This window comes from Panthera tigris, chromosome B2 (assembly GCF_018350195.1).
Source record: "Panthera tigris isolate Pti1 chromosome B2, P.tigris_Pti1_mat1.1, whole genome shotgun sequence".
Taxonomy (NCBI): Eukaryota; Metazoa; Chordata; class Mammalia; order Carnivora; family Felidae; genus Panthera; species Panthera tigris.
The window spans coordinates 39,840,375-39,864,501 of NC_056664.1; the positions used below are offsets into that span (position 1 = coordinate 39,840,375).

The following is a 24,127-nucleotide window of genomic DNA, read 5'->3' on the forward strand; positions in this document are numbered from 1 at the left end:
CCATGAGTCACTGGCATGGCCGGGTCCCTCATCCTGTCCTGGCACGGTGATACCTGCCCCCTATCTTGGCTCTCCTGTTGGGAGTGACCACCACTTCTGACTATGGGCACCAAAAGGAGGAGCAGGACCAGTGTAGGACACTGGAGAGGACATGGAGAAAGCAGGATGGAGCCCCCGGGGGCGCGGGGGGGGGGGGGGCTGCGGAAAGGATGCCATCCCGTAGTGCACTGTGGAAACAGCACAACAAACTTGGCCTCAGCAGTCCTCCCTCTGGCCCAGAGATCAGAAGAAGGTAGAGGGAAGAGTCTGGGGTCAGCTCTGGGGTAGCACCAGCTGTACCCCTGGACCCTGCTGGGCCCCAGGCGAAGGGACTCTCTCACATCCTGTTGTGGCCAGTTCTCCATTCGCCCATTGCACTGACAAGAGAGTGACATCCAAGGGCGGACAAGTCTGGAAGATAATTCAATCCACACCCAGGGGAGAGGGCGGTCCCGGAAGTGAAGTCTGGACGGTGCCATTCTGGACGGCAGGAGGAGAGGGAACTGGGCAGGCCCTACCCTGGCCGGTCTCCTTGGTAAGGGGGATCGGTCTGCTCGCTCCACAGGGCAGGGAGCTGGGGCACAAGCAGTGACCAGAGACAAGAAGGCATGTCCCTAAGTCTTGGGCAAACCCTGCTCCCACTCCTCCCCCAGGCCCTGAGTGGCTTATCGCAGACGCTGGATCTCCTTCAGATTAACCATTCAGGGGTCTGAGCTAGAAACAGAGCCTTGGAGGCTGGGAGGCCAGTGAGAGGAGGAGGAAGAGGCAGCCTCGGGACAAGGAAGCTCCTGCAGCACTGAACCAGGCAGGGGCTTGTGCAGACCCCGGGCTCCAGGCAGGTGCTCAGATGTGGTAGCTCTGCCAGGGCCCCACCCCTGTGGTAGGGTAGAAGCACCTCAAAGAGTCCATTCCTGGGGAGCAGCTCTCTGGGAAGTACGATCAGTTACACATGACAACTGCTTTTCACATTTGCTATTTCTGGGCTTTTAGTAAAGTCCTGTTTAAAGGCTCTAGCCTTGATCTAACCATGCTGCGGGTGCCAAGGGGGATCCAGGGTCCACCTCTGGGCCAAGGTGTTAAGAGGAGAGCAGTACTCCCCTGGGACTTGCCTGGTGGCAGAAGGGACTTCGGTGAGGGGTCCTAGACCTGGTGTAGCCCCATCCCCACGAAATTCTCTCCCCCGCCCCTGCCAACTTGGAAGGGTCAGGGTGTTCCCATTAGGGCAGTTTTCCTTCCAGATCCCCTTTGTGCATCCAGGACTCCAGCTGTCCTGTCGCTTTCCTTTGCCAGCACGTCCGTCCCTGGCAACTTTAGGCTCTGGGCCAGGGCTTCTCAGAGGGGAGAAAGAAACGGTCACAGCCGTGTCATAAAAACCCTACCCACCCCCAAATTGCCCAGAATGAAGCCCCTCCCTCTGTAGGGCCTCCCCTGCTGCCACCTAGAACCGTGCCAGAAGAGATTCCCTAAGAATGAGACATCATTCACCAAGCCAGAATTTAAAAATAATTATATTAATAATAAATATGTTAAATTACATTTAAAACAATAAATAGAAAAATAAACTGATAAATAAAATCAACAGGTACAAAATGTTTCCAAATTTCAACTAAAGAAAACACACAGACGACAGACAAGACAAATGGACATAACGGGAGGGCACTAAATGCATCACAGGAACCCTTCACAGTTTACGTCACAGCTCCCTCCTCGCCTGGTCACCCTTCTTCTCCCCAACTTGGAGACCAGGAGACTCAGTGGCTGATATCTTTGGGGACCCCAGCCAGCGCAGGGAAGCATCTGGTTCCACCTCAATGCCCTTCTGCAAAGCAACCTTGAACCCCGGGGTGTGGGTTCAGGGGACAGGAGCGTGAGGCGGAGCGTGAGGAAGGAAGTCCCTACAGAGGCAAGTCGGTGCTGTTGTGCCGGGTTTTCCTGGCAGTGCCATCGTCTCGGGGCAGCGCCCTCTGCAGGTTGGACATGGCCACGGTCTTTTTGAGGTCAATCACGGCGTAGGAGTCTGAGCTGCGGGCAGGGTGGGTGGTGGGCACAGGGGCTCGGGGGACCGAGGGGTTCTGGGGCCCCTTGGGGCGGTCTCCACCCCAGCCTTTCAGCTCCACCTGGATGTAGTTGAGCTGCCTGGGGGGCTCAGGGCCCGGCCGGCGGAAATCGAAGTTGAAGACCCTCGGGGAGCCTCGGCGGCGGGTCAGCGGCACAGGGAAGCTGCCATGGCTACGGAGGGCAGCCCGGGTGCTGGTGGGCTTCTGCAGCGGGGTCTCATCCTCCTCGCCATCAGGGAAGCCATTGGAGGAGGGAGTGAGCCCGTCCCTGGAGTCTCCGTCATCCCCAGCCTCCTCCCCCAGCTGCTGGGCGTGGCTCTCCCACACAGGGGGCAGGGAGGGCAGGTTCTCATAGTGCAGCAGGGCCGCCCGGCGGTGGGCAAGGCCATTCCAGCCTGGCTCCTCCGTGCTCAGTCTCCAGCCAGCCCCTGGCCGCAGCCCCGCACTGACGTTCTCATAGGTGCACTTGGGCTGGGCAGTGCACTCGGAAGGGCCCTCGTTGTTGTTGTTGTGGGGCGGGGGGTCATGCAGGCTGGGGCAGAGGCCCTGGCACTTCATCATGTGCCGCCGAGCAGGGGTTGGGCCCAACACAAACTTCACCTGGCCCGGCTGCAGGAACACCTGGGGGTCCCGTGGGTCAGGGCCCCGGGCCTGTGGGGGGAAGGGCACCTGGCCCTCAGGCAGGGGCTGCAGGCAATGCCGGTTCCTGCGGTGGTCATCCTCACCGGCTGGCGTGTTGACATAGGTGTGGGACTGGGGGAAAGAGTCCAAGGGAAGCAGGTAGGCCCGAGGGCAGGGAAGGAGGAGAGAACAGAAGGGACCGGATAAGAGAGGCATAGGGGAAAAGCGCTGGAGTTTCCCCCTCTTCCTTGTCCTCCACACCTCCCAGGGAAGCTGCATCCCTTTCTGGGACAGTAAGGGACCCTATCAACGTTCCTCCCCTCCCGTGATCCTTACGAGGCGCCCTGTTTCCCGGTCCCCCATCCCCACCCAGACCGACGGGGAGGAGCAGGGCAGCTGCTTGCTCACCTGCTCATCAGGGGCAATGAGGGCATGAGTGGACTCTTCCCCAAGCGAGGGGTGTCGCAGGCTGCTCGTTGAGGGGCGCCGGGGTGCTGAGAATCTCGGGCCCTCCCCTGGGCAGCCAAGGAAGCCATTGGAGAAGCTGGAGACAGTGTAGCCTAGAGCTGGGCACACAGGAGACAAGCCCGAGTCAGCAGTGGTGGGGGGGGAGGTACTTCAACCACCTGCCAACCACCTGCCACTGCATGTGTGGTGTCCTGGGAGTCCTCCAACTGGAGGGGAGATGCTCCCAGGGCCCCCAGATGGTTAGCTCTACTGAACCAGCAGCCCCTGCTATCTTTCACCTCTCAGTGGTTCAAACCCTGCCCCTTCCCTCAAAGCTCAGTGTGAGCCCCGTTTCCCCCATTACAGCCTTATCTGAAACACTTGTCATCATTGTCCCTTCATCTCATTCTAGCTCTGCCAGTGAGCTTCAGGGAAGCTCCCAGACATCAGGGGCCGCGTTTCTATTTCTTCTGCGCACCGCCCCCCACCCCCCGCCCCCGCCCTGCACCGTCCCCGGCTCCCTACCATGGGCCAGTTCATGGAGAGCAGAATATGCAGCAGGGGCTCAGTGTGGACTCAGTGAATAAATAAGTAGAAGCTGAGGGAACCTCTCCAGAAATCAGTCATGGGCAAAGATGCCTGAACCAAGCCGGGTATGACCCAGTAGACGGAAGGAAGCAAAATAGCTCCAGACTGCTGTTTCCATGGAAACCCAACGTCTCCCGTCTGCTTCCCAGACCATCAGTCAATACAAGGCCCAGGACTCCCCAGCGTCAGCATGAGTCACCTGACTGGCCCAGACGGGGACTTGTTCATCCCCAAGAGTCATCTGATGGTGGGCAACTGTCCTGGAAGCATGGATCGCCCAGCCATCCCACCTGCCTGCCTGACTCGTGCCTCCAAGACCGGCACTGCCTGGGCCTGTGCTTGTGCGTACAGATGTGGAGGCTGAGGTGCCAAGGACGGGGTCTCCTCACCATTGGGAGGCTGGGGGGCCCGAGGGAGGTCGAGCTCAGTCGGGTGGCTGTTGCGGGTGATGATGACTGGCTCTTCCATCACATTGATGCTATTGCACTGCATCAGATCCTGAAGCAGGTTGAAGATCTCCTCGGCCCGGGAGCACTTGAACGCGAATATCCCTGAAGAAGGAGAGGAAGAAGTGAGGCCCCTCTGACCGTGTACCAGTAGGAAAGGACCAGAGAGGTTGAACGGACGCACAAAGCTCAGGAAAATGTCCCTGAACGCCAGTCCCAGGCCCGCAGGGGACGGGAAGTGCCCTCCTCATCCTGAGCACACTCTAAAATCCAAGAGTTCCGGGAGGAGTTGGGCCCCAGGCCCCTTCCTGTCCCCCACCCCCCCCCCACTATCCATTACCACTGTCTAGAGATCTAATACCTCACCTATACTCGGTGAACACGGTTACCTATACCTATACCTTGTGAACATGGTTAAATCGTGTTCACAAGGATGTGTGTGAACACGGGTGAGGGGAAGAGAAGTAAACACCAAAGCAGAAAAGGATGGCAGCTGCCCCTTATCCATGGCTTTGCTTTCTGCGGTTTCCGTCACCCGCAGTCAACCAGGGTCCAGAGGCACATGAGCCTCCTTCTGACAGACTGTCAGAATGTCAGTAGCAGCCTCACACTAGGTCACAGCGCCTGCATCACTCCCCTCACCTCCTCCCACCTTGCGGGCATGTTATCATCTCGCCTCGTCACAAGGGTGAGCGCGCTACCGTAAGGCATGTTGAGAGAGACCACGCTCACCTAGCTCTTCCTACGGTACGTTGTTATAACTGCTTTGCCTTATTACTAGTAACAGTTGTTCATCTCTTACTGCGCCTCATTTATACATGAGACCTTATCACGGGCACGTATGTATAAGGGAATGCATGGTGAATACAGGGTTCAGTACTATCTGCGATTTCAAGCACGCACTGGGGCTGTGCCCTGCAGATAAGGGGTAAGAGGCTGGACTGTGTTAGATGACACTTCACATGCTGCCCCTGTCTCCCTCTGCCTATCACTCCCCAGAAAAAGGAGCTCTACCCAGGGCACCAAGCCTCGGCTCCAGTCCAACCACCTCCAAGCTCCACGAGGGCAGGAGAGCTGTCCTGTTCGTTGCCTGTTCCCTGGGTACTTAGCCACTGCCTAGCCAGAGAGGGAATGTCTACTCTGGATGGGCCCTTGGCCTCATGGAACTTAATCTCTGGTGCTGGAAGGAAGGAAGGACGAGCAGACTCACTCTAGGATACACATGGCAAGGCCATCTTGTATCTCCTCAATGCAGCTGTCCTGACGGCCCCTCAGATTCCAGTGCATCAGCTCACAGTCCCAGGGACGGCAGGCCTGGGCTGAGTACCCGTGACTCAAGGGCTCCAAAGATGTCCCTGGGGTGCTGGGCCAGCCTGGAATTCTACACACCCCATCCTGGCAACAGCAGGGTCCAGGGCTCAGGGGAGGCTACTTGGGGTGTGTGTGAGCACCACAACCAGGCTGGGGTATGAGACAACTGAGGTTTGTAGGGATGGGACGGACAGCAAGGGGAGGGGGGTGGGGAAGGAAAAGGACCTTTCTGGCAAGACATGTTAGGGGCTACAAAAGGCTGGGAAAGCCTGGAGTTTTAGGAGAACCCGGTGTGGGGGCCTAGAACGACCCCTCTGGGATCCCAACTGCTGCTTAAATACCACGAGGAGGAGAAGCCCCTTCCTGTCCTCTCTCTGCTCAGCCAGTGTTCAACATCCTCTACCTCAGACGCCCAAAGGGTAAGATGTGTAGAGGGGAAGGCTCGCAGCCAGCAGGACGTCAGAGGCTCACTGCTGTGATGGTGGCCTCATCAGACAAGCTCGTTTGTCGCAACCCTGCTGTCACAACCCCAACTGCATCCAACACAAGCCCGTACTAGGTTCTTTCTGCAGAGCTCAGGCCCGGGTCCTACAAGATAAGCCGAGACCATGCTACTCCTTCAAAGAGCCAGGGCGGGCTCTAGCCTTGACTTCATGGAATGATCACTACTCTCTGACCCCTGGCTGCAGGCAGAAAGGGGAGGAAGGGAGAACACATCATACTCCGCTGCCCACAGGTGACAGGAGACAAGGATGAACTTCTCCAGGGTTACTCTGTATATCAGAGACACAAGAGTCTGGCCTCCCCAAGCCTAGCATTCGCAAGCCACGCAGGCCCAAGGTAATCAGAGCCTCTAGCCTGACCCTGACCCTGACCCTTCACTGTTCATGGCTCCAGGGTATAGGACTTGGGGGCCCACAAGAAAGTCTGTTCCTGTGTAGAGGACAAGGGTCCCTCGAAACTGGAGTCACAGAGGGAAAAGAACTTGCTTGCTCTCCCAGGCAGGCTCTGGTCTCGGGAGCACTGGCTCTTTCTCATGGGCTGTGCAACAAATGCCCCCACAGAAGGTCCCAGGCTGGGGCCGCAGTGACCAAAGAGAAGGAGCACCGGCCTGGGAGTCCACTTAGTTCCATATTAACATGCTGTGTGCTCTTGGCCATCAACCTTCCCTTCTCTGGGCAACACCTGCCAAGCCAACAGGCTTCCCCATGGTCCCCTGAGTTATGACCTCCGGCCCCAGCCCCTCGCCCCTATCCCAGGGGCGGTACTCACCCTGGCCCGTCTGACACCGGCGGCCACTCTCAAAGGAGAAGAGGTTGGAGTCATAGCCATAACGCCGCAGGCAGAGGTAGGGCCAGCGGACGGCCTCGCGCCGATGCAGGTGCAGCACCAGCTCGCTCTGTGTTAGCTCCATGATTCCGGAGCCCAGCTCCACCCCCTCGTCATCCACATTCGTCACCTGAGGGGCAGGGAACAGAAGGGTCATTGAGTGAGCCCATCAAGTATGTAGGGGTCCCAGAGCCATTGGGAGGCAGGCCAATGCAGGGCTAGGGCTGGAGGGTCAGGGGGCTCGCCTGCTTCTACCAGACTCCCCGGAGATGCCAAATGATCGCTGGGAGACTAAGCGGATGAAGCAGTGCCAAGGACCCACAGCAGCTCTCTAGGCCTCTGCTTTGTCATCTGGGCAGTGAGGCAGGGGTGGTTAGCTGACCTCCAAGGTCAGATGGTTTGACGGCCAAGGTTAGATAACCTCGGATGGTCCACCGCTGTATCCAAGGACCAGATGCTAATGGAGGAAGGGGTTCGATTATAAGTTCAAAATCTTAAGACCCCGCGGGGGGGAGAGTCAAGCCCAGGACAGAACACAGACCTTCTCCACCCCCTCCCCAACTCCAGGCCCTTGCTAAGGGCTCCCTCTTCTGGTGAGCAGGAGAAACCTGTGCCTCACAAGCTGAGTGCAGGGAGGGGGCTCCCCCTACAGGGAGGTGAGAGGTGGCAGGTGGCCAGGGGTGCACAGGTCCACTGGGCCCGGCCTTACCTTCCCAAAGTGAACAGCAAACACTAATATTGGGCTTCCAGGTGTTATGCACTGCTTTAAATACTTTATGTATATTAACCCATTAATAGAGACTTTTGTTGTTTTCTCCAAAAAAACCACCATACGTGTATGTGTGTGTACATTTATATACACACACGTACACACATATACATACATACATATATGCATATATACACACATACATACATATATATGTAAAGCTACAAATATAAACTGGCAGGAATGAATGTTCTAAAAGCATGATTTTTCATCACAGTATTTCTTCATTCTTTGTGGTTAGTAATGGCGTAGGAGAACCACAGCACTGGCAGCAGCCTGGGCCCCGCTCCCCAGGCCACTTCAGCAGCTCTGAGACATCTTAGTGAGCCACAACCTCAGCCTGTCCCTTCACCTTCTCTAGGGAGGCAGAGGCAACTCAACAGGTTGGCCCGAGCCCAGGGGGCCATGCTGGGAGAGCTCAGGAGAGGAGGGGGCGGTGGGTACCTTGAACTTGGTAGGGTGGTTGTCTGGGATGCTGTCTCTGTTCAGGCAGCTGCAGCAGCTCCCCATGGTGTCAGAGCAGCCAGTCCGCCCTAGGGAAAAACATAAGGGATAAGGTCATCGAGGTCAGCTCCAAAAAGCCTCACTCTGGGGACTCTGGCAGAACGACCTCGTTGTGATCACCTACTCTTGGGCACAGTGGGACACTGTCCCTCCTCGAAGAAATTCACATTCTCGGGACGCCTGGGTAGCTCAGTTGGTTGGGCGTCCGACTTCAGCTCAGGTCATGATCTCACAGTTTGTGAGTTCGGGCCCCACGTCGGGCTCTGTGCGGCCAGCTCAGAGCCTGCAGCCTGCTTCAGATTCTGTGTCTCTCTTTCTCTGTCCCTCCCCCACTCACACTCTGTCTCTCTGTCTCTGTCTCTCTCTCTCTTTCTCTCTCAAAAATAAATAAACATTGGAAAAAAAACTTTTTTTAAGAAATTCACACTCTCAATCCAGGGCCAGGCATGCACTGGATAAACATTAATTCAAGTGAGGATGTGTTAAAGATTAATTCTGACAGAGGGATGGAAGAGAGCTTCTCAGAGGTACCATCTGACCGTGACCTTGAGAAGTGAGTAGGATTTTGACAGATGTAATGAAAGCGAAGGGAAGCCTGGGCTGCAGGAAAAGAAGGGAATGGATACAAGCAGGGAACCAGAAGAAGTGATTTGCTTCAGGGGGAGGTGGGTGCTAGTTTGGGGCCCCCATTCAGATTTAGCAAACAAACTGTAACTGGGCAGTCCCCGACACTTTAGCCTGGACCTTTCTTTTTTTTTTTTTTGGTCTTCTTTTCCACCTCACCCTTCCCACATCTCCCAAATTCTCTTTTTTTCCCTCACTACCATCCCAACATCTACTTCAAATTTATCTTTTTGATGTTCTCTTCCATGAGGTATTACATTATGGCCAAAAGATACAGTAAGAAGACTGAACTTAAAACAGGGCACAATTTTTATAACCTCGATTAGCTATTTCTTCATGGAAAAAATAAATGCTGGGTTTTCTCTCCTTCATCTAAAGGGGAGACCAGAGGACTTACTATCTGGCTTTTCCCTCCAGGATTATGGCACTTGGAGTATATGTCACAATGGTTGGGCCTCTGTCTAGAATGGAGAGGACACCACCAAGCTTGAAAGACCTATGGGAGCAAGCAAATGCACAGAACGATCCCAACCAGAATGGGTTGCAACTCGATACAAGAAATGAACCTGTAGGATTAGATATCCTTCTAGAACTCCCACTGAACGTGTAGAGCCTTGAACAGTCCTATATCCCCCATTCCTCCCAACTTGGAAAACTCCAGAAAAGTGGCTCCTATAAACAGCTCTCACCTCACCCAGGCCATTGGGGAGCTGACCATGGGAGGGGCATGGGGAAGGACCCCCACTTTATTCCCCCTGTTCTTGGTGGGGCGTCATGGCAGGTAGTCTGCAGAGAAGTCACCTGGATCCCTCTGGGACACACCTGGGGCTCACCTAGCACAGGAGACAGAGACCACAGGTTAGTGGAAACCTTTCATCCTCGCCCCCAATTGTTAATGAAACTCACTTGCTGTCAGTCCATCCCACCTGGATTATCTGTTCCAGGTCCTAAGGGGACAGAAACACAAAGAAGAAAGTGAGATCAAGGGCAAAGGGGCCACCAATTCCAAGCCCCACAGGCGCTGAGAGGGAGTGATTCCCACAGCAGCAATGAGTTTGAGTTTGAGGCAACCTTTTAAATTACCTCTAGACCCCGACCCCATCTGAATCCTGTTACAACCAACACCAAAACCACCACTTTACCTTTGTGGGGAACTTTACAGAGAGCTTTCTCAAAAGGACACTATGATGTATGGGAAAGAACGCTGGCTTAAGATTCAGAAAACCAACCTTCTAGTCTGTTTTGTTGCCATTAAGCATCTGGGAGACTCTGGCAAGTCGACCTCCCACCTCCCACCTCCCACCTCAAGGCCTTAGTTTTCAAGGGAAACATCTGTAACCTGCAGAGTTTCTCGCTGAAATAACTTCTAGAAGTGCATAGGAAAAACGTCACTAAAATGGACATTTGCCTCTTCCAGAACAAGCTCCCTCAATCTCACATTTGGAAACCTGATAGATTTTCTGTTCTCCAAGTTCTGAAAGGCTTAAAATTTTTAACATATATGCTAACAATAAATCAAAATTTCAGAGATCGGAGCCCCAGGTGGACAAGTTGACAAGCCAGGACCTTGGAGATCCTTGAAATCCCACCCTCCTGCTTTCCAGAAGCAGTATGTTTTCCCAGGGCCCCTTGGGCTCTGCTTCCTCAGACAACTCCCAGATAAAAGGACCCCCACCCCCTGGTCTGGCTTATTCTCTGGAAGAAGGAAGCAGGCTCAGGGAGATGTACACAGCCTAAAGACCGGCAGCTGGGAAAATACCGAGGCTTGAGCCATCAAAAAGGAGTCTGAGGGTGAAACCAAGAACTACAGGGTGCAAGATGGGGGAGGGTGTTGCATCTTTTTCTGTCCCCTTCATTTGTCTTTAAGGTATCAGGACATATCATGACACTTCACTGAAGGGGGTTACGTTGGCTGAGACAGGAAGAGGGGGCTCAGGTCTGGGATACGTATGGATTGGAGATGCGGAGTGTCAGGGATTATGGGGACTCAAAATATGTAAGAGGGCTCAGAGAAACGTGGGCAAGTTTTTTTTGCATTTGAGCATGGTGCAAGGAGAATGGGGCGTATGCAGGATCAGAGGAGCCACAGAGCTCTGGAAGCATTCGGGGCATCCCGGAGAATGGTGGCTCTGCGGGCGTAACAGAATTCGCAAGAGTGAGGGGGTTCTGAGGGCTCCAGGACTAGCGAAGGTGTGTCCGGAGGTGAGTGGGGGTGGGGTGGTTCTGGGGCGTGAGCGACAGATGTAGGTTGCGAGGTTGTCAGGGGAATTTCTACAGACACTGGGAAGCAATGGGGGAGGTCGGGGCCGCGCGCAGTCCCTGGATCCCCGCCCCCAGCCCCGGGATTCCACCGCCCGCCCGCCCTGGGCTTCCTCTGGAGGGAGCGGAGACTGCGGCGCGGCGCGGTGCGGCCTCGGTGGAACCGCCTCGTCCCCGCCCCGCCGCGCCCCGACTCACATCGCCCCGCGGCCCGGGCGGCGCCGGGCCCCGCTCCCGGGTCCCGCTGCAGCTGCCGCCGCCCGCCCGGAGCTAAGGCCTCCCTGCCCCGCCCCGCGGTCGCGGGGTCGGAGGTCACCGGCAGCACCAACGAGACGCTGCGGGCGGGCGGACCCGATCGGGGGCGACAGGCGCGCAGCCTAGAAGGTCCCTTTGGAGGACTTTGCAGTCAGGAGCAGGGAGCATGCGCACACGCCAGAGGGCGCTCCGGGCCAGCAGCGAAGCTAGCCCCGCGGGGGCAGGGCGGAACCTGGGCGGGGGCGGGGCAAGGGGCGGGGCTGAGGAGGGAAACAGAGGTGGAACCAGAGGTTTCCATTCCCGGGATCAGAAAAGGAACCCGGGTAGGGGAGAGACAAAAAAGATGGGGGAAAGGTCTGAAGGGTCGGAAGGGAGAAGCGCAAGGCGAAGGATCCCTAAAAGGGGCTGGGGACCGGGAAAGGCAACTGGGTGGGAGTGAGAACAGCCAGAGAGGGGCGGAGCTAGGAGACCCGAGGGAGGGGGGGGGGGGCGGGGACATGCTGGCTCCGAGAGACTTTGTGTTCCGGGAGCGACTGAGAGAAGACCCGGCAAAACGACGGCACCCTAGTGTCGGCCCAGTGCCCGCGGGGGTGCGGTGCCGGCGCTAAACACCTGGGAGTGGGGAGAGGGGCAGTGGAGCCTGCACAATTTCCACCCTGAGATTCCCCAAATGCTTTCCTTCTGGCTGCAGCACCAGGCCCCTCCCGAGCCACTGGCTCTACCAGTCCCCGAGGGGCGGGCAGGGACTGCGGGGGGTGGGGGGGGGGGAGGAAGGGCTGCACTCCCGGGGTGGGCAGGGGCAGGCGCTGAGGCCTCGGGGTGGGGACTAGGTGGAGGCCCGACGACGGGGTCTGTCAAGAACGGCCCGGACACCGGCGCGCAGCGAGGGTGAGACCCCAGCAGAGTCCCATTCCTTCCCCTAAACTCCCAACAGCCAGACTGGGGACCCCAACTGACTCCTGGGGAAGTCCAAGAAAAAACTTTGGGGATCTATCGAGAAGACTCTTGGCGGGATCGGACACTTCTCCCTCCATTGTCCGCGGAAAACCTTCCCATCCTTTTACCTCCCCAGTCCCTAGGGGCCGCTCAGGCTCTGCCCTTGAGCCGGGTTGCACCTGCGCAGGGGCGGGAGAGGGGTTTCAGCCCTTATCCAAGGAGGGGACGAGAATTCTTGAAGGAATCCAGCATGTTAGTAAGACGGGGTCCAGTGCTGAGTGGAGGTGGGAGTATGGGAGGGTGAGGGGTGAAGGCTGATTTCTGAGTGTTGTTTCTGTGGGGGGCAATTTCATACTATAACCCGGAAAACAGGGTCCCAATCCACTCTGAGATCCCAGATGGCCCCTGTCCTGTTCGCACCCTCCCCCAAGGGCCTCTTGCTGCCTGGGGCAGGGGCATTGGTGTTAGAGTTAGTGGCTACTCTTAGCCCTGAGTATGAACAGCCCATACTGGCTGTTTTCCACAGGAAACAGGACCAGAGGGACAGAACAGGAAGGAAGCAGATGGGTGTGGAAGCAGGGCTGGGTGGTGCAGGACTTCTGAAGGGGGCTGGGGGGTGCCTTGCAGAGCTGGGAAGCAATATAACTGTTATAGTCCAAATTTTGTTCCCAACCCCAAAGCTGGGTCTTATAAAGAGGACAGAGATTTGGTGAGGCCCTCCTGTGCCCAGCTGCAGTCAGAATCCATCCCAGGTCTCCAAAGCAGCCTCTTCCTAGAATATCCCTTAGTTTTCTAATGTGACCTTAGGTAGGTTAACCTCAGTTTGTTTCTTTGTTTCAACTGGAAAATGGGGTAACAGAAACTACCTGATAGGATTGTTATGAGGATGCATAATATTATGTAAAACGCTAATATAGTCCCTTGCACAGAGTAAACGTCATAGAAAAGTTGCTCTGGTTATTTTTCTTCGGGGGGTATTGTACATACCTGCCCAGAGCTCTGGCTTCATTCTCCCTGGTCTCATCTCTGTCTTACCCACTAGGCGATGAGCTCCTTGAGGGCATGGCCCATTCCTTTTCTACTTCAGTAGTCACCCCCACCCCTCAAGATACTGTGGTCCTGCTAGGTCTGGCCCAGAGGAGGGCTGAAGAGATGTATTTAGAATTATCCGATGAAACTGGAAATTGCTGCTCTAGGTAGAATCCACAAGCACAATATTTTCTTTTGTCCTCGGGCTTATAGACTAGATGAGGAACTGAGAGGGGCACAGGGCACAAAGAGAAACATTAGGTACTAAATCTCTCAGGGTGCGGAATGTACTTACTTCTGGAGCTCAGGGAAGGGAGAGCTTGTACGGAGTGGAGGGGCTGGGAAGGGGTTCCTGGTGAAGTGGTCCTTTTACCTGCCCTGAGCCTACAGCTGGAAAAGGAGGGCCTGTGTTGGGAGTGCAGAGGAAGCAGGCTCACTGGGGTGTTCAGTGCACTGTCAGGAAGGGTGGGAGTTGAGGCTGGGGAGGCGGGGCTCTCTAGAAAGGCAGAATACCCTCTCTTTCCACGATGGGCCTCCTCTTTCCTATGTCTGGGTCTTGGGAGACCCCAGAGTTTGAGCTTTAGAAATTCTGGAGCCATGGGGCGCCTGGGTGGCTCAGTCGGTTAAGCGGCCGACTTCGGCTCAGGTCACGATCTCACGGTCCGTGAGTTCGAGCCCGCATCGGGCTCTGTGCTGACGGCTCAGAGCCTGGAGCCTGTTTCAGATTCTGTGTCTCCCTCTCTCTCTGACCCTTCCCCGTTTATGCTGTCTCTCCCTGTCTCAAAAATAAATAAACGTTAAAAAAAAATTAAAAAAAAAAATTTCTGGAGCCAGAAGGCCTGGCTTCCAAGATGTGGCTCTGCCACTTAGTAGCTGTGTGACCTCCGGCATTTATCCTCTCTGACCCTCAGTTTGGCCATCTGCAAAATGGGGTCAAGAAGACCACCCACCTCACTTGGTGATTGGGAGGACTGAAGGAGACAATGCCTACAAAGCACTTAGCACTGCCTGGCATGTTGTAAGGGCCTGATTAATGGGAAGTGTTCTTGTTTTCTGGGCAGACTTTGTCACCAATGTCAGTGCTGAACTCTGGCTGGCCCCACCGAGGGGAGAGCCTCACCCCTTGGGAGCCAGGTCCGCCAGCCGACTCAGACACTGACCCAGGCCACTTGCCCAAGGAGGATCCTGAGGAAACTTCTGAGCAGGTAGTAGGAGCCCTGCCCTTCCCTCTGGCCCCAACGTGCTCTCCATCCTACAGACTGACCTCCTCCCCTTTCCACCACCTGGAAGAATGTTAGCCTTTCTGCCCAACCTCCTATGGCCCTCTTCTCTTTGCAAGAATAATCCCTGTCTCTACAGCCCCCTTGCGTCAGGATATAGGGGTCCACCACCTTCACGTTCTTCACATGAATACATGTGAACTTCTTCACATGAATACACATTACTTCCTCTAGGGGGTCTGTGCTGTCCGGGCACACTCTAGGCTTTGGCCCTAAGGAGTAAAAGGGGTGACTTACAGCATAAGAAAGGATACCATCTGGGGGGGAGCGGGGCCTCCTCAACCTGCCTCCATCAGAGCACAAATGCAGGAGTGGACCACCTGTCCTTGTCTTGATCTTGAAGGAGGGGGTGCTTGGAAGTTGTTCCAGATTGGAGAAGGGGTGGCAGTGAGGAGAGGAGGCAAGAAGAGGAAGGCAAACCCAACCACCCCTCTCCTGCCACATCTCCTCAGGACCCTGAAGTTCTGAGCTTGGGGCTTCCTGGCTTGGACACCAACTGGGCCCCCAACCAGCCTGGGCTTCGGATCCTCCTGCAGCAGCTGCCTCCACAGGACAGCGACGTGGGTCTCCCTCTCCCCAGCATCCCTCTTTCTCACCTCCCTCTCTTTATTTACTGTGGGTCCAGAAGCCAGAGGACACGGATCTAGGGCCTAGCTACGCTAGTAATTGAAGAAGCCACCCCGCTCCGGCCCCAGCCCGAGTTTCCAAGTCCACACGGTTGGGGGGGGGGGGCGGGGAGGAGGGGAGATAGCATCCCCTCTGCTTACGATGCTTAGTTGAGGAGCAAATGAGAAAATGGACATGAACGACGTTTGAAACCGATAATGGAATGTACAAATGTAGAAAGTATGGTTAAGTATTTATTAAGGCCCTGTGTGCGCCCAGACTAAAGGCTTACAGTTCACTTGCGGAGGCAAGACAGGAGAATGTGGAATACATTGGAAAAACACAACAGAAAGCGATAGTGAGCTACAGCTCACTGGGGGGCAAGGATCTAAATATGTGGTGACAGGGGTCAGTGCTGTGGGCTGTCAGGACCTGAGTGGTGGCCATTCCTGGGGGAAAGTGAGACTGATGTAGACTTATTTCCAACTCTCTTCCCTCTTTCCCTCTCCTTCTCAATGCCCTTCTGTGCTGTTATCTTCTGCGCCTCCCGGAGGTTCTACAACCTTCCTCTGACCCAGCGGCTAAGCCTTCTCTCTCCAATCGAACTTCAGTCTTGCCTGCTGGGGGCTCTCCCACTCACAGTGTAGGCCTGTTTTTGCAGGAGCGCTACTGCCTGGCCCTTGGGGAGGATGAGCTGGCAGAGCTGCGGCTCTTCTGTGCTCAGAGGAGGCGGGAGGCCCTGGGACAGGGGGTGGCCCTCCTGGTACCTCCCGAGCTGCCAGAACACACCTGCGAGAAGGTATGTAGTGCCCCCCCCCCCATTCCCCTTTGCCCTCTCACTTCTGCAGAAGGGGCTAGCTCTAGGGACTCGGTTGGGAAAAGGGGGGTTGGGGATGGACAGCTTGGAAAACTTGAGGAAAAAGAGAAGCCAAGTTTAGGGGTTCTCCAGTGGCACCTGCAATGGAGGTGGGCTTGCCAGGGGTGGGGGGAGAACAGTTCGGTGGGGGGTGGGATGGAAGCGCCAGGAGGGAAGCTAGGAGCATGATGCGGCCTCTGAGCAGCTGAGCATCCGCGCCCGGCAGTGCAGGGAGCAGCTGAGGCCAGGGGAGTCCGGAGTGTTCGCAGCCCGGGCAGGGGAGCAGCTCTACTGGCACCGGGCTTGCTTTGCCTGCCAGGCCTGCGGCCAGGCCCTGATAAACCTCATCTACTTCTACCACGACGGGAGTCTTTACTGCGGCCGCCATCACGCAGAGCTGCTGCGGCCGCGCTGCCCGGCTTGTGACCAGGTACAGCCCCCGAAGGCGGGGGGGGGGGGGTGGGGGGGGGGGGGGGGGCGGGGGGGGAGGGAAGGGGGGACCTGGGGGAGAACTGGGAGGGTTGCCTAGGGTCCAACGTGGCAGGATGTAAGGGGACACCTCTTCCAGCACCCAGGAATGGAGAACTCAGAACCAGCCTGGGACTTCTGTGTTCCCTGTGTTCTCGCTTGAGCTTTGGGCATGGGGACTTGTCTTGTACCCTCCCCGACCGCAAGCAGAGTCCCCCAGGTTTTCGTGGACTAAGAATTTCTCCGGAGCAGGGAGTGTCGGACAGACGTTCATCTCAGCTTTCCTGGCGCCCAGTGCTGTGCCTGATCAGGCGAGGAACTGCCATACTGTCAGTATACGAGGCAGAGTGGAACCCTGGGTTGGGAGTCCAAGCGACCAGGGTCGCACTTCTTCAGGCTGTGCCACCTGCTAGCGGGATCCTGGCTAGGCCAATCAGCCCTCCCTGCATCCGAGAGTGGTGGAGTAGATCAGATGGGATGTCTGTAGACGACGTGCTTTAGCGTTAACTGGGTATAAGGCGTGGTTATCGGGTGAATGAATGAGCGAGTGGATGAATGAATGAATGAATGAACTGCTCTCCCTCCCTCTCCCAGCTGATCTTCTCCCGGCGCTGCACCGAGGCGGAGGGACGGCGCTGGCACGAGAACCACTTCTGCTGTCAGGACTGCGCCGGGCCCTTGGGCGGGGGACTTTATGCCCTGCCGGGGGGCGGCCCCTGCTGCCCCAGCTGTTTTGAGAGTCGCTATTCGGTTTCCGGCTCGAGCCGGGCCCAGACACTGGAAGGTAGGGCGTTCCCCGGTAAGGGAGGAGAAAGTGCAGATCAAAGGGGAAGGGGGCAGCGGCTTGGGCTGGGCTGAGGAGGGGATTCTCCCGGACTGGGACCCTCGCCCCGGTCCCACGCCGTCCCGTCCCTCCAGCAGCGCCCCCGTCCCCCCCACCGCACCCCCCGCCCCGACCCGAGCCTCGGGGCCCGCAGCTCTCACCGCGCGTCCCTGGCCGGAGCGCTCCAAGGGCCTCCCGAACCCACCCCGCGCCACCGTTGGGGCTGCGGCGCGGGACTCACTCCCGGACTGGGGACGCGGTCGCCCTCTGGTGGGCGGCGGCGGGGAGGGGCGGGGCGGGGGAGCCCGGTAGAGAAGTCGTGTCCGCGGCGGCGGCGCGCACGGCTCGGGGGCGGGGCGGGGGGGCCGGGCCCCAACGGGGACTGGCTTCTTGGGCCCGCCCCTCTCTGATCCCGGAGCTGGAGAGTCGGGACTCTGAGATGGGCGTTTCTGACTCGGCCCGGAACAGGGGAGGAGGGTGTTGACAGAGTTGAAGAAAGGGACCGCACCCCGCTGGATGCCGCTACGGTCTCCCGAGCTGCCCTTCTCGCCTCTGCCCCCCGCTCCAGTCTGGAAACCCAGAGGGAGCTGCTTGGATCCAGTCCAAGACAGCAGCGTCGAACGGGGGACAAGGTGGAGGCACCCACAGGGCGGGAGCAGGGCCGCCTGGAGACACCCCTCGATGCCTGCCCCACCTGCTCCTCTTCTTCTGACTCGGAACCCGAAGGCTTTTTCTTAGGCCAGCGTCTTCCCGGGCCCTGGAAGACCCCCAGAAGCCTCCAAGCTGGGGACAGCGACACCTCCAGGAAGCACTGCACCATTTGCTAGTGTCGCAGCCCGGAGACGGGGGAGGGGGTGTGTGATCTGTGAGGTGGGAGAACGAGGCTCTCCTCCCCCTATAAAAATCCTAGACTGAACGCAGTCAAGGGCACGCCTGGGAGAGGCGGCGAGACCACAAACTTGGAGTGCTCCCTCTTAAGCCTGCGTATTCTATGACTTCTGATGGAGACTTTCTTGGGGAACCCCACCCCCCAAAGCTACGCATCGCCTGCTGAGCTAACCCCTATCCCCACCCCCGCAGGCTGGGACAGCCCCATCCTCATCATCTTCCTGAGCCAATGAAGTGACCATTCAGAGACCACGTGTGGCAGTGACAGGTTGGCCAGCTGAAGGCCAAGAGGGAGCCAGAGGCGGGACGCGTCCAGGCGACTGTAGTGCCAGGCCGCGCTCCTCCCCTTGAGGAGCTCGGGGACGCGCAGCCCAGGAGTTCTCTCACCCGGGCGCCCGACCTCTCTGGAGCAGCTGCGCCCCCTGCCGGTCCGTAGCCGGCGGAAGTGCAAGACCGGAAGTTGCGTATCCTCCGGCGCCGACACGGTGCGTCGGGCGAGGCCTTGTGGATCTCGAGGGTACTACTATGGCTTCCAGTGGGGTCGGGGTGAGCGCCCCGGGCGCGGCGAATGAAGCTCCCGAAATTCCGGACAACGTGGGAGATTGGCTTCGGGGCGTCTACCGCTTCGCCACCGACAGGAACGATTTCCGGAGGTAACCGAAGTCCGGGAACTTGTCCTTTTCTGGCCCTCCGCTCCCCTATACACACCTCCCATACTTCCCATCTTCGCCCAACCTGGCGCCTTTACATTTGCCAGCGTTTTGGCCTCGCAGTGACTCTGGGTGTGCTTTGGAGAGGTCCTTGACTGGGAGGGTTCCCGTGCGGCAAAAGCGGTCTTTTCAGTTACTGGGCTGCCTACAGAATCTCACCCTGACCAGGGGACCCGGGAAGAAGAGGCACCAGCGCACAGGCTTTTCAGCCCTGGGCGAGTGTTTGATTGGCTTTTGCATTTGATCCCGTTAGACACAGGAACGACTGCCAAGCAAGTAACCACGTGGGTCGTGGGCAACCTGCCTTCGTAAAGATCTACCTTCCTGCAGTTCTAGAACAGTCTTTGTGCCCCCGGGAGGTTTTTCCAGGGTGGTGATGGTAAACCTTTACTCGTGGTATGTTTCATTAAAGACAAGTGACTCAGTGAGCACAGGGTTAATCAAATATTCTTTTTCCAGGAACTTGATCCTCAATTTGGGACTTTTTGCTGCAGGCGTTTGGCTGGCCAGGAATTTGAGTGACATTGATCTAATGGCCCCTCAGCCAGGGGTATAGCCAAATAGGTAAGCACTTAACTACTGTTCTGCGTGTCTAGGAACCCTAAAGGCAGAGAGAAGCAATAATTTTTATCTTCTGTTTATAAAATGAAGGAGACTTGACATAAGGCCCTTGGCTACTCCTAGTTAAATATGTTTACAGACATTGCAAGAAATTTTGAGTCTCTTCCTAATTTCCCTTCAGGCTTTTACATTTCTAATGCCACCCGTTGTCCTGTCGTCTGATTGCAGACACATGGAACTCCCTGTGCTGTACTCGAACCTTCCAAAAACAGCCTCCAATCTTTGACCATCACAAGACTTTCCCTGATGGAAGTTGAAGTTTCATTCAGACGGGCACCTTCCCTTCCCGATTGCCTTTTCTTCGTTGAGCCCACTCAGAACTCCATTCTCTGGTCAGCAGTCAGGCTTCAGCCAAAGTGTTGTCCTCTGTTCTATAAAGTTCTGTACATAGGTCCAAAGTTTCTGCAGGGGGTGATTTTTGCTCTTGTCCTGAGGAATAACCTAATGGTATTTTAACAAATATTTGGAATAAAGACTGCACGCAAAGACAAATCATTTTATTCTTTTAATAAGAAACTTCGGCTTACAAAAACAAGGTGTAAAAAGTCAAGATTTACAAAAATCATAAAAACATGATTTATATTTCACACTCAAAAGAGACAGGAACAAGCCTCAAACATGGATTGTAACAGAGGTGGTTTGCTTCATATTGAAAAAAAAAAAAAAAAAAGGAAACTGTAGCCATTGTACTTGATGTGAACATAAGAGGAAACTTATTTTTGAGGAATTTCCATTTTTGAGCAGAACTAGAGGAAGAAGCCATTCGGTGTTGCATAGCATTTTAGTGCACCAGGTGGGTTTTCCAGGCACCAAGGGGGCATTGTTGCTGTAATAGAGTGGGATTTGTTGGTAGAAAGAGGGCAGTGATGTGCAGGTGGAGGCAAGGTGTAAGCAAGCCTGGGCAGTGGGCACTAAAGAAACTGCTTGAGGAAGCTGCTTTCTTCCCAAGGAAATGTTTTCTGACCCTAAAAGTCATGGTAGTGCCACTGTCCAGGAGTTTGGAGTTCTTTGGAAATGGAATATGAAAGGAACTGGCATGGAAAAGACTCATGTAGGCTCAGAAAGATGTGGAAATAGAGACAAGTTCCCCATGGCCATTTTTTTCTACTTGATTTATTCTAGGTATTTTTATCCTTATTATTTTGTTTTATTTTTAAAGTTTATTTAAGTAGTCTGTACACCCAACATGGGGCTCAAATTCACAATCCCGAGATCAGAAGTCACATGATCTTCCAACTGAGCCAGCCAGGCACCCCATCTACTAGGCATTTTTTAAAATCCTGCTTTTCCATGCCAAGTCTCCTGTGGAACTAGTATGGGATTAAAGGACATGAATTGGAAAGGGAGGTCAGTATGAATGCACCACAGTGGCCTAATTGTTAGAGTTGACAGATGTCTAGCAATCTGTTCACAAAAGGTAAATAGGACAAAACAGTCCTTCTTGACCCTACTGGCATAAATCTCATTAAGAAATCTGATTGAGAATTAGATTGTATATGTATTTTAAAAAGCACCATTCTCTTGTATTGATCGGGTAGGTCCCACCTGTTAGGGAAGAGTTTGAGCTGTGAATTCAGGCCTGTGGCTAGCTTACCACGAAGCCCTCACCCTCTAAGAATCTATCTATACTGGGACCACAGATGATTTGATAGTTTTGTAACTTACTGGGTGTTAAGATGAGGAAGGGTCATATACATGAGAGCAAGGCTTAGGTTTGAAGCCATCACCTCCCAAATGGTGACCAGGAAGGAAACTTTTAAGCCATAGCATAGATTCTAAGCCCGTTCATATCTGTATCAGACCACTAAGACAAATACCAGCACCTCCTGTCCTTCATTGGTAGGAAACAGATCCTTGAAGTCGGCAACCCGATCCTACTCACAACTGAAAAGTCTATTTTAAAAGGTTTTTTAAAGTTGAAAAGAAAAATCCAGCAATGATGACATGGCAGCTTCCAAAAGCATAATTCACATTTCACTCAAAATTTAATGTTATAGCTTCATTTACTGTTAGTCAGTTTATAAAGCCATAATACTGGCATGGTAAAGTTTCATTTAAACTGGCTTCATTCCTCAAGTGTTAAGAATTTAGCAAGTAAAGCTCTCAAGTCTACAATTTCCCAAAATTTTGATGAACAGTCATTAATTTTGTAAATGAAAATGCTGGCTTTTACCATTCCAACACAACCCTCCCCAAGGGAAGTCCATTTTACATCGGTGACGTGATATTCAGCCCTGGCTGGTTAACAGTACTATGAAAATCTCTTCTACTACCTATTTAGATTTTAAATGGAAACATGCCAGCAGAAGTAAGGAAAGAGTCCACAAAAATGACCATTTGCCTTAATGCCCTAGTGGCTATGGTGTATTTAGAGCAATGTGTGGGTTGAAAGAATAAGGTAACACTTGGTTCAAGTCAAAGCCCTAGACCAAGAGAATGGTTAAAGGTGGAAGATACAAAACTAAACTCACAGTCATATTTAGAAGGCGCTTTTTAGCTTTAGTGCTGACTTGAAAAAAAGGAACCACCACCAGGGAGGTGCATACTTACCGGTAAAAAAAAAACTAAGTTGCCATGGGAGATTTTGCTCCAAAGGTACAACCTCCTCACCTAATTAGGCCAGTAATTAGGCTGAGGGAACCGGTTATCAAATGTGCTTCAAGTGGTGAGCTTTCTAAACACCCTTTGGTGAAGTCTCATGAGCTCATTGGAAACCTTAAGGTCAGAGTAAAAGGAACAGGCTATAAACAGCCCTGCAGGTGAGCAGACTGGGTCTTCTCCCCTTCCACAGCCACTCAGCACCATTCTAGTCAGCACCTGCCAGGAAAGGGGCTGGGGCGGGGGTGGCTGGGACAGGTTCTTTGAGCCTTCTCTTTTGCATATTACACAGTGCACTGGGCTTGCCTTACAATCTCAAGGTTCACATATAGGAGGTTGTGTTCTACACTGCTTCCTGAAATTTTGTGCAAAAGAACTTCAGAACTAATGAAAGTAATACCTCAGGAGGAATCATTTTTGTTTGACTTCTACCCTAAGTTGCCCAGCATTAGAAAAAAAGGCCCTTTCTGAACATTTGTGCTCTCCCAACCAGCTGGAAAGCAACCCTTCCACTTATAAGGTATAACCCGGCAAGGGTATATAGTATATGTTTAGGAAGAGGTAGCACTCCCAGCCTACCTGAAAAGGCCCGAGTTAATGTTTGGAACATAAAAGGAGTGGTGAAAAAGAATAGGGGACATAGTCTGCCTTGGAAAGCAGCCATTTGATGAATAGTGACAAATCCAAAGATTTTGGACATTACAGTAAAATTTCAGAATTTGCTGGTAATAATTATCTTTTACACACATGAAATGAAATGCTTTTACAAAGTCTGATACCAAATGTCCTTTACACTGTACAGACCCATTTGCCACTTAAAATGATACGGAGGCATCCTTTCCCTCACTTAATCTTTTCAATCCCATGCAAACCATAACTGGGTACAAGGCACCAAATGTTATGAATTGTATAAAATTAGTTCACAAAGCTTTATCAATAAGTAGAACAAACTCCATTTCCCCCTCCCTGCCTGCCCACCCACATCCCACCCCCCCATACCCAACCAAGTTTTCGTTCTGTCCTACTGTCGACCTCTCTCAGGCTTCTGGGGCCTGGTTAGGGCCATGCCTCACTGCCAGGCCAACCCACTTCACTAGTTCTTGCACTGGGATGGAACTGGAAGCACAGCCAGAGAAGGGAACTTGTACAATCATTGACGCTAGAAGCCTTGCCATTAAAACCAAAAATAAACTCTGCTATTGAGTCCATAGGACACATTAACACTTCTACAGTTTCTAATTTTATTCATGACATTTTAAGAGACATCTGGAAATTCTTTACAGTGTGGCACTGCCCCCCTCAGCCCAAGAGGGGACTGGATCAAAGCTGGCAAGAGCTCTGCCTGCCATTTAATAAGAGCTTCAGTTCCTGGCTGTTGAGGGCATTCCTAATTTTTTTTTTTTTTTAACACTAGCATGGATGCTCATCTCGGAGGCAACCACAAGGATGAGGGTCAAGCTAGATTGAGGTAAAGATCCTTTTTGAGGGCCAGGGTGCATTCATCTTGGCTGGCTACAGCAGGAAGTAAACACACCAGCCAACTACAAAGGGTTCCTGGAACGGGACTCGAACTACTTGCCTGGGAGAAGCAGGCCCGTAAGGTTCAGTTAGGAGATCTTGGGTTTGATTTGGCAGCATCTAGTCAACTTCTACCTGGTTCTTATTTTCTTCTCTTTAGAATGTTTCGATTTAAAGTAAGATGCAACTAAGAAATCCATCTACCTCCAATATGCAAATAAATTAAAGGCAAAGGGACACTTCCCGCACAATAGCCATCGGCTTATGCAGCAGGGAACTCTTTAATAAAAATCTCCATAAATACTAACTTCTCAACAGCGTCTAGTGCTGCTGCCTCTGGGTACCTGAGGTGTCTGTGACTGCAGGGGCACCTTCGAGAGTTTGCAGCTCAGCGAGGACTCTAGTGGTTTCTGGTCCAACTCCCTTTAAACCATTTTATTAATTTGATATGTGGGTGCTCAGCTAAGTTAAGCACTTATTTTACAAAATCCTTAAATCTGCTTAATAATTCTTATAAATATTTGGTATAAAACTATTTTTAAAAA

At 54.0% G+C, this 24,127-nt stretch overlaps 3 protein-coding genes across 9 annotated transcripts; 2 read left to right on the forward strand and 1 right to left on the reverse strand.

Moving 5' to 3' along the window:
• Nucleotides 1-1,622: 1,622 nt before the first annotated feature.
• FRS3 (fibroblast growth factor receptor substrate 3) lies at nucleotides 1,623-11,254 on the reverse strand. Of its 4 annotated transcripts, XM_042986334.1 has the most exons (8): nucleotides 11,193-11,239; nucleotides 9,662-9,682; nucleotides 9,425-9,568; nucleotides 8,052-8,140; nucleotides 6,782-6,968; nucleotides 4,142-4,303; nucleotides 3,126-3,283; nucleotides 1,623-2,849 (listed from the first exon to the last, which is right to left on the reverse strand). In XM_042986334.1, the coding sequence occupies exons 4-8, from the start codon at nucleotides 8,115-8,117 to the stop codon at nucleotides 1,935-1,937; spliced, it is 1,488 nt and encodes a 495-aa protein (XP_042842268.1). In that variant the 5' UTR covers nucleotides 8,118-8,140; nucleotides 9,425-9,568; nucleotides 9,662-9,682; nucleotides 11,193-11,239; the 3' UTR covers nucleotides 1,623-1,934. The 4 variants fall into 4 exon arrangements, with proteins under 4 accessions (XP_042842268.1, XP_042842266.1, XP_042842270.1 ...); XM_042986332.1 differs by lacking the exon at nucleotides 9,662-9,682 and having other exon boundaries at nucleotides 11,193-11,254; XM_042986336.1 differs by lacking the exon at nucleotides 9,662-9,682 and having other exon boundaries at nucleotides 9,133-9,568; nucleotides 11,193-11,254.
• An 809-nt stretch (nucleotides 11,255-12,063) lies between these two features.
• Nucleotides 12,064-18,395, forward strand: PRICKLE4 (prickle planar cell polarity protein 4). Of its 3 annotated transcripts, XM_042986338.1 has the most exons (8): nucleotides 12,064-12,137; nucleotides 14,276-14,419; nucleotides 14,947-15,054; nucleotides 15,762-15,899; nucleotides 16,183-16,386; nucleotides 17,019-17,208; nucleotides 17,716-18,101; nucleotides 18,328-18,395. In XM_042986338.1, exons 2-7 carry the CDS (start codon nucleotides 14,288-14,290, stop codon nucleotides 18,072-18,074), a joined length of 1,131 nt encoding a protein of 376 aa, XP_042842272.1. In that variant the 5' UTR covers nucleotides 12,064-12,137; nucleotides 14,276-14,287; the 3' UTR covers nucleotides 18,075-18,101; nucleotides 18,328-18,395. The 3 variants fall into 3 exon arrangements, with proteins under 3 accessions (XP_042842272.1, XP_042842271.1, XP_042842273.1); XM_042986337.1 differs by having other exon boundaries at nucleotides 17,716-18,372; XM_042986339.1 differs by lacking the exon at nucleotides 14,947-15,054 and having other exon boundaries at nucleotides 17,716-18,372.
• A 165-nt stretch (nucleotides 18,396-18,560) lies between these two features.
• On the forward strand, nucleotides 18,561-19,958 carry TOMM6 (translocase of outer mitochondrial membrane 6). Of its 2 annotated transcripts, none has more exons than XM_042986340.1 (3): nucleotides 18,561-18,788; nucleotides 19,305-19,409; nucleotides 19,588-19,958. In XM_042986340.1, exons 1-2 carry the CDS (start codon nucleotides 18,661-18,663, stop codon nucleotides 19,399-19,401), a joined length of 225 nt encoding a protein of 74 aa, XP_042842274.1. In that variant the 5' UTR covers nucleotides 18,561-18,660; the 3' UTR covers nucleotides 19,402-19,409; nucleotides 19,588-19,958. The 2 variants fall into 2 exon arrangements, with proteins under 2 accessions (XP_042842274.1, XP_007085264.1); XM_007085202.3 differs by having other exon boundaries at nucleotides 19,635-19,958.
• Nucleotides 19,959-24,127: the final 4,169 nt, after the last annotated feature.